General features: G+C 37.3%; 1 protein-coding gene across 2 annotated transcripts in view; it reads right to left on the bottom strand.

Moving 5' to 3' along the window:
• Nell1 (neural EGFL like 1) overlaps nucleotides 1–15,324 on the bottom strand; it is an 822,774-nt gene that overhangs the window by 186,897 nt on the left and 620,553 nt on the right. For both annotated transcript variants that reach the window (XM_013019667.1, XM_013019668.1), the window contains exon 14: nucleotides 1,493–1,588. In XM_013019667.1, the coding sequence (XP_012875121.1) occupies nucleotides 1,493–1,588 (96 nt within the window). The remainder of the gene's footprint in view (nucleotides 1–1,492; nucleotides 1,589–15,324) is intronic.

Genomic DNA, 15,324 nt, shown 5'->3' with positions numbered 1-15,324 from the left:
ATATATATTTAGCACATAATGAATGGCATTTCATTACTAACAGTATCTACCATCATTGTCACTACGATCAGTACCATGCTTTGCCCATCAAATCCTAGATATTCATTTTAGAGAGACATGGGAGTCCTAGAAACACTAATGAGAATCCTTTAGATTTTTTTTTCATTTTAGAAAACCTAATTAAAATTAAATGTGCTGCAATAAGGGCCTGGATGCTAAGTTACCATTAAGTTTCTGTGCTTTTGGCAAGAATTCTTAAGCTCCATGTGGTAATTCTCTCACATTGCTCAGAGGCAGTACTTGGCACTTTTTTAAAGGACAAACCATTTAATTAATTTTATATAATAAGTGCGATTTGGTTCATTCGTAACATTGCAAAATAGAGAAATAATGCTGTTGCCCACTGATTTCTTTGTTAAATAATTTATATAGTTCAGTTTTGACATAATTTTAAAAGGATGAGGCTACCTTACAAATATATAGGCAGTTCAGTGCATTAAGTTGTCCAGGGTAGATTTCAATAAATGGGCCCATTTTTAGAACTTATTAGCTAATTGTAGAAACTTTTAAACTTGAAGGGAAGAAAAGAGTTCCTCTGTTTAGATATTCAGTGAAAGATAGATACTCTCTTCTTCATTTGGTAGTAGTGTTATAACAGCTTATCTCTGTTTTACTATGTTGTGCTGTCAGATGTATCAAGGGTAATATCCAAACTCTGAAAAATGCACTGCAGTGTTTTCAGTGTGTTCAGTTTTGATAAAGGACATAGGAAGAGTAATTTATGTATTTATTTTCTGTGGCATAAACGTCTGGTTTACATTGAACACATATTGACGTGAATATTTCACATGTACACAGGAAGGACCTTCTTAATCAGTAAGGCAGCTGGATTCAACCTGAGTGGTACAAGTGTAAACACTACATTTATTGCAAACCAAAAAGTGCACACAATGGAATCCTACTAATACTAATCTGTTTGTATTATCAGGTCTATGAATGATAATGTCACTAATAAACCAATATTAGAATAAAATCCCAAGCTCACCAATAAACCTGCTGCTGGAATTATTTAATATGCTTTTATGTAAGAAGCATGTGCTGCTAATCTAGATTCCGTTGACACAGCAGACTGTTAAAACTCCATTGGTCGTGCATAGAGCAACCAATTGATGATAAAGGGGGCAGGCCAGTTCATCAGGCTTTATCTCTAATTAGCACTAAAACAAAAATGCACACTGCAAAGCCTAGCAGAGAAAAAACTCGACCTTGCTAGATAAGACGCGTTGGACAGAGGGCAAATGAAGGGCAGTGTTCAGAGGGAGGAAGGCTATTATGCAATAATCAAAAGGTATCCCCTTTGAGAGAGCCATGACACCATCAAAACACAATGTGTGAAGTCACTCCACAGAAACCTATGCCTAGAGTGGCGCTTCCATTTGTTCCAACTCCATTATTTTCCCCTATCCTCCTGCCCCCCAGCAGCCTAGGTTACCTTTCTCACAATGGCTTCCTGTGAATCCAGGTGGACAGAGACACTTGTTAGGAGCCACACATGTTCCGCCATATCTGCAGCCCTCTTCACAGAATGCTGTTGGGAAGGAATGAGAGATTTCACTTAGACAAAATGTGATAAGAAATCTATGAGTTATTATTATTCTTTGCTGCATAGAGAATACACCTGTTTATTGACTTTTTCTTTCTTTTTGTTTTTTTTTTCCTTTTTTGATGCTGGTCCTAGAGCTTGAACTCAGGGCTGAGTGCTTCCCCTGAGCTTTTTGGCTCAGGGCTAGTGCTTTATCACTTGAGTTATAACTCCACTGCAGGGTTTCCGGTACTTAACTGGAGACAAGAGTCTCATGGACTTTCCTAGGTTCAAACCACAATTCTCAGAACTCAGCCTCCTGAGTAGCAAGGATTACAAGTATAAGCCATTGGTACCTGACTGGTATATTTAAATTTTCCCATACCCCCAAATAAGTAAGTAATAATATCCCTGGTTTATATGAAATTACTCTGAATAATGGATGTACAGTATTGCATATGAGGCTGGTATAGGTTAAGTGGCAGCTAGTATTAGCAGCTATTTGAAATCAAGTAGGATAAATTGAGTAGGTAGAAAAAGTGCAGTCAGGGTAAAGGCAAAGCCTTTTTAATACCCAATGTTTTATTACATATTTCACTAGGAAGCATTTTATGATATATTTTTCAAAAAGGAATTTTTGTATTTGACCAAATTTTTAATAATGTCACAAATTAACCCACTGCAATATTTTGGCAATGAAAGTAATAGTGTCTTATCCTGATAGCTAAGATGCTTGGCTCATCTCACATTAGTCTTTTTAGGAAAAATGCCTCAGTATGGAAAGTTTGGTTACAAGTATGTGGACTAAGTTTAGACTTATGACAAGCCTTGTGAGGTTATCCAAACTCCACTCCAGAGTTACCCCTTTCTAATCAGGTTGGTTCTCCTTATCACAGACTCTCAGAGTATAGCATCACCCTCCTCTCCTGGCAGTATTAAATGCAATTGTGCATTGATGCATAACTGTTTACCACACCTGACTGATCACTGGATAGCAAGACCAAAACAGACAAGAAGTACAAATTGTTCTTCTTGCCCTTGTATTCCAATCTGTCTTTACCATGGAGTAAATACTCAAAGATATTTGAGTATTTTTTTACTCTTCATTTCACAGATTGTTATGTTATCGGTCCCATCTGGATTAATTTATTGTCAATTGTTGCTAAATCACCAATGGTTCTGTATACTACTCAATAAAAAATAACCAAATTTCTTACTAAAGATAATGACTGAAACAATTAACCCTGAGTTCCTTTTACACACTTGAGAGTTAAGTGAACAAAGTAAAATTTAATTGTAGCTGGAAAATGTCACCAAAGAAAAATGTCATGGTTTTGTCATCATCATACACTTAATGTGAGTTGAGCTTCAGAGAGCCACCTGATATGTTTAACTATAGAGTACCCATCTGAGTATAGAGAATAGCTCACATTAATATTACCCATATTATTTAAAATCCTTTCGGGACATATTCCTTGAGACTAGCTCATCTAGTGGTAGATAATTACTTACCATGACTTCAGCCCTAAGTTCAAAAACCCAGCACCACTATATATGTAGTACATACCTTGAGATTCAAATATCATTTCTTATTTCAAATAGCTCAATATACTTAAACTATACATAAAACTATCTGCACAACATTTATCTTGCTACGTTTATTATACAATCTACAACACATATAAGCATATTTATTTGCAAATCCTTGCCCATAAAATTATACATTGTGAGCTCTGGCCACTCACATTCTCAAATATATATATATATATATATATATATGTATATATATATACATATATATATATGCACACACACACTCACACACACATACACATATATATATAAAGTATAACTCTGCATCAAAGTTAGTAATGTAACAGCATTTCCACAAGCTACAGATGACAATTGGAAAGCTGGCAAGATAGAGTATCAAATACTGACAAAAGAGAGAAAGAACATGAAACTAGAAGGTCCAGCTTGGCTTCTTAGTGTTCAAATGAAACAGTCTCCCATCGAGATCCTGCAGAACTGGGGCAGAGGGGTTAAAGTTCATGGTGGGCACATACTCCTCACTTCACTCCGGCCCGTAAATGGAAGCAATAATAGGAGAACTTGTGCAGGGATCATGAGGTATTCGTTACAATGTATGATAGTACAGTATCATGATAAAGAGTCCTACAAGATAGAGTGAGGTAATATCAGTCAGGACCTTGAGGTGATGTTTCTCACAGCTAGTGTTAAAAAAGTGCTTGGGTAACAGTGCTGCTATGACTTTGAAGGATACACTGGGAACAAATTGTCTCATACCCAGACTATATAAATCCACTGCACCAGGGCTTAAGCTTCCCCTATATGGGCTAATGCATCCTTGTTATTTTTACTTAACTTAGTTCCTAACAAAAGTAGCATCATCTCTTATCATGGAAATATCTGCTAGGTGCTATTGTTTCCATTTTTTAAATGGTGAAAATGAGACTGAGAATCAAATGTCCTAAGGCTGCATAGCCTTAGCTGGCAGAACCAGGATTCAAGCAATTACATGTCTTCCTTCAAAATTTAACCTGTTTTCATTTGTTACCATACAGGTTCATTTATAAACTGGTATTTCTTGAATGGAGTCTCATGCAGGGCTAGTGTCAAACTAAAAATCTATATCTCCCACACTATTAGAAGATTTCAGGCACAAACTACGACATCCGACTGGTTGGTTGAGATAGGAGTTTCACTAACTTTTGCCATGGCTTTCCATGAACTTCAATCTTCCCAATTTTCATCTCCCATGGAGCTGAGATTGCAAGTATGTAAAAAGCAAAGGAAAATGACAAAGAATTTTTTTATAAAAGTATCAAATTGTGGAAGTTCCATTAAAGAATTGGTATCGAGGATTGTTCAAGATCACATATCTATTAGGAACTCTTTCTTTTGTCTGAGACTAGTCACATTATTCATCAATCTAGACACATACCATTTTATAAATTAAATTTACCTGTAATGAAAGAAAAATGAATTAATTACCTACTTGAGCCTTAGTGGATATGACAAGTAGATTCAAAAAATCTAAAACCCAATAAAAAAGAACTGTATCATCCAAAGCTTAAACTATCTAGGGAAATCATGCTCAATATAAACTTTCTTTGTGTATCTCATGAAAATAAACTATGTCTTAGTATAAAGATTGTGGATGGATTATTTGCATCTGGGTATGCTATTATTAGTCAACTATCAATTCAGTATTTCAAAGAAAAGGATTGTAATATTTAAGGTTCATTAAATTTTCACTTATTGGTAGCAAAACCAAGAAACCAGTTCAACATTGCATTTCCTTCCTAGGCTAAGAAGAGACAGGCTATCATACACTGTGTTCTCCAGATTCTTGCTCTGGATTTATCAGCAAACTGTTTCCCTTCTGTGCACCTAAGTTTTCTACAGAACAAAGAATAATGACTTACAATGGTAACAGCCACTTCATGAAAGGTACCACATCAAACCCCTATACACACTGCAAAATATGCTGAAGAACTGGAGATAATGGCTGTTTTTTTTATCACTGGATGTTTTCTTTGCCAGATACCAATCCTATGATGAAGCAGCTACATTTCTGGGTTCTGAAGATGCAACAGTGAGCAAAGCAGAAGTGATCCTGACGCCATGAGTTTATTCTTTACTGAAGGTTCATCCCTATCTTCTTCCCTTTACTGGATGATCTTGATGGCACTATAGAATCTGTAAGCATAACATAACTACCTGGAAAACCCAGAGAAACTCAGGTACCACGGATTTGTGACTTAATGTGTTGCTTATGTGTCAACCACTATCCAGAATCTGAAGCACAGCATAACTAGATTGTAGATATATAATGAGATTACAAACCTCAATCTGTTATTTTAGTGACATTTGTTATTAACTTACTGCCCTAGTGGAGATGTTTGATTTGATCAACTCTAAAATTGTATGCTTCTCTTGTTTGAAAGGGCTCTTTCCATTGTGTAAGAAAATGAAATCACTAGCATTGGAGTTGACAAGAGATTTAATCTACACAAAGAACACAGTTTTATATTTAAAGGAATCTCAGCATGGCAAATCAATTAGGGCATTTTAAGAAGGTGGGTTTGAGGTTCCAGGTTTGTGGACACCTGGAATCCTCATCATGTGCTCAATTCAATAAACAGAGTTGCCCACTAATGAAAAGTAATAGCTCTTCTCATTCTAAACACTTCTCATGGTCCTCTAACATATTTACTTCCTAGGGACACCTGGGAAACCTAAATAGAAAATGCACAAGTTCTGGCAGCATTTTCTAGAAGGAAATCCTACTCCTCTTGGTGTCCTTGAGGAGCCATTTTTGTTTTGGACCACTGTCAGACTTCATTCCTCTGTTTCCAAAGAAAGATACACTTCAAAATGCTTTTCTTCTTAGCTAAACAGGAAAGTGAACACAAATTGGGAACTGTGCATTTCTAGCTTGATTTTGTGCAGTGCATTTAAGATATAAATTACATTATTAAATATAACTAAATTATTTAGACAAACAAGTGATGGTTGTGATAGATTGCTGGTAACATGGCTCAGTTGGTAGAGTACTAGCCAATGATCGAAAGTCTCAGGTACTAAGTTTTAGTCCAGATCTCAGATGGAAAGGAAAGGAAAGGAAGGAAAAGAAAGGGAAAGAAAGAAAACAAAAGGAAGGGAGAAGAAAGGTAAGGGGAGGAGAGGGAAGAGAGGAGAGCAACTGTGAGCCAAAGTGTCAACAGTGATGAGAATGAGTAATTTAGGTCTAATTTCACACTATTAAAAAAGTAATGTCTTTGGGAGTAGAATTCTGTTATTTTTATTCAGGCAATGCCTCTCAACCATCCTTCTAAAAGAAAGTTTTAAGTGCAGAGAAAAGATAAGAGTGAAAAAGCAATTAAAAGGATAGTCTATGTCTGATCCAGGTGGCTCATGCTCATAATTCTGGCTACTCAGGAGGCTGAGATCTAGAGACTAAAGTTAAAAGCCAGCATGAGCAAACAAATCCAAGAGATTTTTTCTCCAAGTAACTAGAAACAAGAACTGAAGGTGTGGCTCAAGTGGTAGAGCACCAGCCTTGAACTTAAAAAGTCAAGCGAGAAGCCAGGCACCAGTGGTTCATGATTATAACCCTAACTATTCAGGAGGCTGAGATCTGAGGATCACAGTTCTAAGTCACCCCAGGAAGGAAAAGTTATTTCCAATTAGCTAGCAAAAACCTACAAGTGAGGGTGTAGTTTAAGTGATAAAGTGGTAGCCTTACATACAAAAGCTCGGGGACAGCACCCAGGCCCTGAGATCAAACCCCAGTACCAGTGCGCGTGCATGCACACGCATGCACACACACACACAAAACACACCAAGGGAAAGTATGGCTTATACATGATATATTGCATAATTTATTATTTAATTTTGCACCTCAAAATTACTTTCAGCATGATCCCTCACTGTTTATACAACAGCAACAGCATCAGGAGCATGTTCTGCTTTTCAACAGTAGCAATAGCAGTATTAGTCAGTGCTAAACTTCATTCCTACTACATGACAGCACTGAAGTGGGCAACTTAGATTGTTAATGCCACTTCATCCTTACAGCCATGCTATGTATTCATCACACAACAGTCATCACATAGGAACGCTGGCTTAGAAAAGTCATGAGTACCATAAAAGATTATACGGTTACTTAGTGGACTCCTGGGTTTGGAGCTGTCTTAACTGCAGCACTAAGCTGTCTCCATTTAGGACTTCGCTTCCTACTGTGTGCAGAGCATTCATATGTCTTGCAAGTCTTCCACTAGTCACAAAGACCGTGCACTTCCTCCAAACCTCAGTATCTAGCAGCAGAGAGTGACACATATAAGGCAAGGCATAATAAATTATGGCAAATCCTAAAAAGCCACATGAACAATGCTCTGAGAGAATGGAGTGGAGGGGGATATGATTAATTGTGCCTTATGGACTGGGGCAAAGCTTTGCTGCAGAGCTGGCATTTGAGCGTAGTTTGGAAGCGTGCATGGGATTTGTGCCAGGTGAAGTACAGACTTTGGGAGTCAAGGTTTGCCCTGAGGAAACATACTGAATAGGAGAAAAAAATGAACAAGAGCTTCTAGCTCATATTTGAGGTGAGAGAGTGAATATTAAGAGAGAATTCAGTAAGCCATGAAGGGAAGTAGGAACATGCTAGAAAGGCTAAGCCATCCCCGGTACTATCCAATCTGCCACCCCATTTTCAGATTTGCTAGTTTGCTTAAGGCACATTCATTTACTGCTTGGATACCTACATATAGGCTTGTTTTCTGTCTTTCTTTTAAGTAAGTTAGTTTAAGTTAAAGTAAGTTGGGTTTGGCTAACAATTTTTGCTACAAGATAGTAAGAAATAAGGTATTTTCCCCTTTTAATGAGAGATCCTCACATATACATCTAGATACCCAGTAATATACATTTTACTTTTACAAGGGATGAATGAGATATTTATATTCATGTGGATAATGCATCTATATATAAATGTATGTTCTTGGCCATCATCCTTGTCTTTCTAGCCCCAATCATGTTGTGAAGAGACAAAGCATAGAAATACTTTTATATTCATCCAAACATATTCAAATTAAAATGTTAGCCTTAGCTCTAGAAAATAGGATATAAAGAGAACATATTTCATGTACGACATTCTGTGGCTAACAGAGACTACATGCCCTACAAAGAAGAAAATATTTGCTTATCTAAGTCTTTGCAGAAAATCCCTGCTACAGAGGACATAATACACAGTAGAAATATGAGTTGAGAGATGAGATGATGAATACATTTGCATTTATTTTGGCCAATATATGTGTATTTCAAACTAGACTGTGAGAATCTTCAGGACCAGGATCATGTACTTTGTAACTCTTAATTTTTCTATGTCTTGGCCTCAAGTGAAACGAAATGCATTATTTGCTGACAGAAGTAAATTCATTATGTAAATGTAAACAAAAATGTTCAAGAAACAAAGTCCTCTGTATAAGGTGTGTCTTGAAATGTAAAGTAAACCTTTGAGCAAGTTTAAAACTTCGATCAGTGATCAATGAATTACTGCAGAAATGTTTCCCCTACAAAAAGGTAAAATGGGCATTCTTTCCATTCTGACACCCATGATGCCCTCAGCCTGGTTACAAAGCAACAAGAAGGAACTGCTGGGCCCCTCCTGGATTTTCTAGCTTGCCTAACTAGGAGTAATAAACTTCCTTCAGTATGAAGTCTGTCTCATTCAGCACAAAACGGATTAAGACAAGACACTTGTGCTCTGTCTTTCTCACAAAAAGCCCATTAGTCATACAAAGTTTAAGGACGGCTAACACTCTCTCACTTTCCCATAGTTCCAATTGCATTTACCATAAAGATACTGGCTTTTCCCTAGAAAAACAGAGGCAAAGGTTAGGTTTGAAAAAGGTTTTAATGGGTTTAAAATTCTCTGCAGTGTAGAAATAAGGGGATAAATATGAGAGCGACAAAGAATGATGGAGGGCGAATAATACAGTATTGACATACATTGCAACTGTGTACGAGGAAATTTCAATGAAAGCTGTTAATCAAAAGGGATTGAGGGACCGAGAAGAAGAAAGCAAAAGAGCAGGTTATGATGATTAAGGCATAATGTGTGTATGTCTAAAATACTATGTTGAAATAACTTGGTTCAATTAATATACACGTAACAAAAAGAATGAGAAGAAAGTAAAATAAACGCTGTTGGAAGGACAGGTATCAGCAGGAGGGGAGAAGGAAAATAGAGAAAGAGAATGGGGATGAATAGGGTCAAAGTAGTTTATATACACAAATATAGGACAATGAAAACTTTTGAAATTGTTTTACAACTGGGAAGGAGAGCCTGAGTTTGATCAGGATTACATTGTATGAGTGTATGAAAATGTGACAGATAAAACTCTTCCCTTGTAGGACTAATGTATGCTCATTTAAAAAGAGAAAAAATAGTAGGTTAGTTACAAATTACTTCTTGTCAGACATAGGAGGATCATATCTATAATTCTAGCTATTCAGGAGGGTGATATCTGAGGATTACAGTTCAAAGCCAGCATAGATAGGAAAGTCTGTGAGATTCTTATCTCCAATTAACCACCAGAAAAATAAAGTAATAAAGGGAGCTATAGCTCAAGTGATAGAGCTCTAGCTTTGAGCAACAATGTTCAGAGACAGAGCCCTGGCCCTGAGTTCTACTAGCTCCAGGACCAACACACACACACACACACACACACACACACACACGCACACACACACACACACACACACACACACATACATCTTCTGAATATTAAACATAGTTTTTAAAAAATAGAGAAATTTGATTATCAATAGCTGCAATGTGAGAGTGAAAGGTATAGTGCTGCCAGTCATTGGCAACCCAGGTTTACTCGAGTAGACTTACTTGAGAAAATCTTCCATATATTTAGCCTATGGCTTAGTGAAAGTTAAAAACAGAGGTTGAGCTTCTGGTCTTGATTCTACATCTTATTATTTGACTAATTTTGACAAGCTGGTTAATCTTCATGAACATCAACTTTCTTATCTGTATGATTAGGCACTGAGAGAGAAGATAGCTTACTGGTAATACTGGGATTAAATCAAATAGTGCATGTAAAGGACTTGGTATAGAGCTCATGCATAGTAAAGCTTAATAAAGGTTTAAGAAAAAATTTCTTCATTCATCCTCAGGCTCTTTTCATCTAGATGATTATGATGCAGCTTCTTACCTTCAAATAGAAAAAACTTCTTACAGATTGCTTTCTACCAACTGGCATGCACATTCATGCATGTGTAGAGTTTCTTGAACATTGAAATCACTAGCAAAAATGATGGAATATGACTCACCTTTTCCTCCAACAGCCAAATCTTAGAAATGTCCTTGCTGTGAACCCCTCTGAGTCATTTCCCTTCTCCTTCCCCCAGGACAAACATAGCCTGAAGTCTTCGAAGTGAGCCAAAGACCAAGGCCCTGTCTAGTAGCTAAAGATCCTGGTGGACATAGATTATGTTGAGACCTTGAAATTCCTCAGTCAAATAACATTGCTCACTCACGGGCCTCCATCTCACTCCACTTCCATCTGCCCCACCTGACTTTACCCTTCCTGCCTAATACTAAAGAGATCCTAGTTATAAGGAGTTGTGAGGGGGAGAGGGTACTATTTCCCCTTCAGCTGAACTGAAGGAGATTTGGTTAACCTTTCTAGGCTTCCCTACCAGATAAGAACTGTTGAAACATTGAGGTTCACCCTCTCTGCTGTTTTCTCCTTAAAGAAGAAAAAAACATGATGAATTATGACAAACAAAAACCTAAGAGTAATATAGATGATGTACAAAAGGCAAAATTCAAGGAAATGATTTAAGATGATGACAAATAAAACCCTAAGGCTACAACAAACTATATCTAGGCACCAAAAAGCCTGAAATCCATGCAAAATATAGTGCCCAGCATTTACACTGTCACTAAGAAATGGGAAGCTGAAAGTACTATCTGTGAAAAGTAGTGGAGGGGAAAGCCGTGGGTAAAGAGGTCAGAGATTCCCTATTGTACTATTTGGAGATAACACTTCTATTATCCCTGCAGGTCACAGTCTAGAGACTTTTAAAGCAAGCAAGTTCCAAAAAATTCTCTCATGTAAAAACATTCTGTAATTTGATATAAATGAACAGAATTACATGTTAGCCCTGGGAGTAAAATTTAAATCTAAGCTTCAGTAATAGTAGTTGAGTAATCCTGAGAGACCAAAGAACTTGCCTATTTCCTATTCCTCCGCGTGAAATCTTGGAACAACTCCACTGGTTTGTCCTTATGTTTAAAACTGCTTCCCAACAGCGGGGCACTAGTGGCTCATGCCTGTAATCCTAGCTACTTGGGAACCTGAGATATGAGTATGAAGAACAGGGGAGAGAAAGAAGAAAAGAGGGAAAGATAGAGGGAGAATCTCCTCTATCATCATATCCTACAATAGATTCTGCACCTGCCCCATTTCAACATACAGAACCTGACTTTTACATGCCAGGCTCCTGGACAGGGGCAGACTGGCTGCTGTTTTCCAGGCTGTATGATGTGAGATTAAGATAACAATCTCTATAAGCTTTGCAATCTTGATGGCAAAATGGGAAATAAATCCTGCACCTTCTTTCCGTGGCTACTATAAGAAATAATAGGACTACAGGTTAAATTGTTTCAGTTTCTTGTACTCATAAAGAACTAATTATTATTGGCATCATTGTGATTCACTGTATAGTTATAGGCATATAGGAAAATACATCTTGCTGAGGCTAGGAACTAGTGGTTCCTTTCAGAACCTCAGAACTTGAAGAGATATCTGGCTACCGTTTGTATCTTGTGAAATGTTCTATTTTTCAATTTGATTGTCTGAATCAAGGAATTTAGCATGACAGTTATTAATTACAAAGTGCACTGTAGAATACTGCTTTTGGAGAAATCAAAAGCATGTTTTTGACCTTCCTTTGACTGCTTTCAAAGTCAAATCTTAGGATCCTCATAAGTGAGCATTTCTGATTTATGTCTGTTCTCTGCAAACAGGGCCAGGCCTCGGTCCTTCCCCACTGCCCAGTGATCAGTCTTTCTAGCTGTTTAGCTATATGTCATCTTCAACATGGACTGCCTTTATTCAGCACTAGTGTTATTTTTGAAAGATTTGGACTCAATCGCTTAAAATATACTTCCAATTTATCAATGGGACATTGGAAGTAAAAGAGAACAATTCATGAAATGAGACAAATGTAGATTTAATCACAAGCTCTGTGACCACCAGCCAATTCCTAAACTTCCCTGAGCCTCATTTTTCCCATTGGTGAGATAAAGACATGAACATCTCTCTTCCAAGTTGGAGTGAAGGTTACACGGCAGGATAAATATAAAAGTACAGTGTCAGAATCACCACTTTCTGTTCCAGGTTGGTCCCTTCCTACTCTTCTACAGCAGCCATTGTTGTAGTCTATCCTGCCAGGTCCAGCTCTCTAGGTCTGTGTTTTTAATCCATCTGTTTAGCTCACATGACACTGCTCTTCCAGCCAATGAAGGACTTAAGCAAAATGCTTTGAGTATTTTCCAAGGGTATAATACCCTTCATGCTACCCATCTTTCTGCTCAATTCAAAAAATGATCCCAACTCAAGACTTTCATTCTAGGAGGAGATCTGTCCACGGAAAGACCTGTAAAGTGCACCTCTTAACTCCTATATTCTGCGTATGTAGCTGTCAATTAGGGCAGGCATTATTATTTTGGAGGTTGCTCTAAAAATTAAAAATAGAACAAGTGTGTGATCCAACAGTCCCATCACTGGGAATATATTCAAAGGCAATGAAATCACTCTGTTAAAGATAGACCTGTAACATTATTGGCATATTTATTGCAGTACTACTCACAATAGCCAAGATATTGAGTCAACCTAAGCATCCATCAACTCGATTAATGGGTAAAGTAAATGTTGTATATGTGCCAAGTAGACTATTACTCAGCCAGAGAAAAGATTAAATCCAGTCATTTGTGACAACATGGATATATCTGGAGGGCAGAATGTTAAATGAAGTAAGCCAGCAAAAAGAAGACAAATATACAATCCAATTCCCATGTGGAGGTGAAACAAAATTGATCTCATCAAAGTTAGGAATAAACTAGAGGCTACCCATGCTGTGTGGAGTAGGTAGGAGATGTATGAGAAATAATGGGCTGACAAGAACAATATTAATGCTACATACGAGCAATGAATGCTAGGGGTTTTTCTGCACAGAAGTAGATATAATTGGCAATAATACATTGTACATCTCAAGATAGCTGTAAGTGAGGACTTTGATTAGACCCACTATGAAAACTGATTAAAGTTTAAAGTAATATGCCGGGCACTGGTAGCTCATGCCTGTAACACTAGCTACTTTAGGAGCCTGGGATCTGAGGGTTGCGATTTGAAGCTAGCCAGGGCAGGAAAGACTTTGAAACTCTTATCTCCAATTAATCACAGAGAAATCTAGAAGTGCCATGTGGCCCAATCTAGCCTTGGGTGAAAGGAGCTCAGGGTCAGCACCCAGGCTCAGAGTTCAAGCCCCAGGAAAGTCACAAAAATAAGTTCAAAGTAATAGATGTGATAATTACCCTTCAGAATTGTTTTTGTTTAAAGTCATCACTATGACCAATGTCTAATAGAAACAACTCAAGGTAAGAAATATTTATTTTAGCTTCTAGTTACAGAGTACAGTCTACAGATGCTTAGTCTCATGCACTGAGCAAAACTTCATGGTGACAGAAACAGGAAGCATGAGAGTTTCTTCACATTGTTACAGATAGGAAACAAGAAAGAAAAATACAGGAAGAAAACAGGGCAAGATACCCCCCAATGACCTGCTCACAGTGACCAACTTCGTCCAGCTAAGTACAAACACCCAAAGTCTCCATAAACTTCCTGAATAGCACCAGTAGCTGGGCATCAACTATTCAACACATAAGCCTCTTTTCACACTCTGACTATAACATATAGGATCATTACCTGATATTTTCATGAACAGAATTGAAGGGCACCCTCCAATAGGCAGAATTGTAATGTGTCAAGGAAATGATTAAAATAATTTTCAAGATGCCTGTTTCATACCCACAGATGGTGGAATCTTATCAGTAGACAATGAATCCAGCAGAGAAGGGTCAGAGACAGAAATAAACATGGGTAAACTGCGTAGTCTCCTACTTTCAATATTTCAGCTAAACATCTTTTTTTTTAATTTAATTTTATTTTATTTGTGAACATACTGTACAGAGGGGTTACAATTGCATGGGCAGGATAATGCGTACATTTCTTACCAAGCATTGCAGCCTTCTCCATTGTCAGCTAACCATCTTTTGACCAGAAAACATGCTAATACCAACGTAAAGTCCCTTTTTAGGGCTCCAGACTTGGTTAAAGGCTTGTATTCATTTCTGAAGTTTGCCATCACAAATTCCAATAAATAAACAAGCAAAAGAATCAATTCTCTTAAATTCTGAAATGAAGGTATCTTCAAGATGGATTCCTTCTTGAAGGTTCTAAGTGAGAAGCCATTTCTTGCCTCTTGTTGCCTTTAAGGGACTACCAGCAATGTTTGATAATCTTGGCATGTAGCTTCACAATACCTACCTCTGCCTACATATTCACATCAACTTTTCTGAGGTGTCTAACTTTTCTTTTAAGGAAACCAGTAAATAGAGTTATGATCCGTGTTAACTCCAGAATATCATCTTATATTTTTAATCTAACTAACATCTGCAGTTACCTGACTTCCAAATAAAGTAACATTCCCAGGAGCTATCCTGTTTACTATCCAACCTAGAAGGGTCTAGTGCATTCCTCCAGAAAACCTTCTGCATAATTCTGATACTATTTACATAGCATGCTATAATTGCCTACTTACTAGTCAGTGTAACCAATATATTTGAGTTTATGAAGCACGAGGACCATGACTTTTGGTACAGTTCCTGGACATAATGCACAAACCATTCATTCTTTTTTTTCTGTGTCTCTTTTTCTGTTCTTTTTTGTATATAGTTTTATTATAAAGATACTGTACAGACAGGTTACAGTTACATGAGTAAGGTAATAAGTACATTTCCTAAAATATACTTGGAATTTAAAAAATTAAATCCCCCAAAAACAAATCTTCAAAGAAACAACTGCCCAATAAATAAGTGGGCTAAAGACTTAAAGAGAAACTTCTCTGAAGAGGAAAGA

Source organism: Dipodomys ordii, unplaced genomic scaffold (genome assembly GCF_000151885.1).
Source record: "Dipodomys ordii isolate 6190 unplaced genomic scaffold, Dord_2.0 Scaffold46, whole genome shotgun sequence".
NCBI classification, from domain to species: domain Eukaryota; kingdom Metazoa; phylum Chordata; class Mammalia; order Rodentia; family Heteromyidae; genus Dipodomys; species Dipodomys ordii.
Note: the sequence above shows the minus strand (reverse complement) of the source record. Positions and strands in the feature narration are given on the sequence as shown.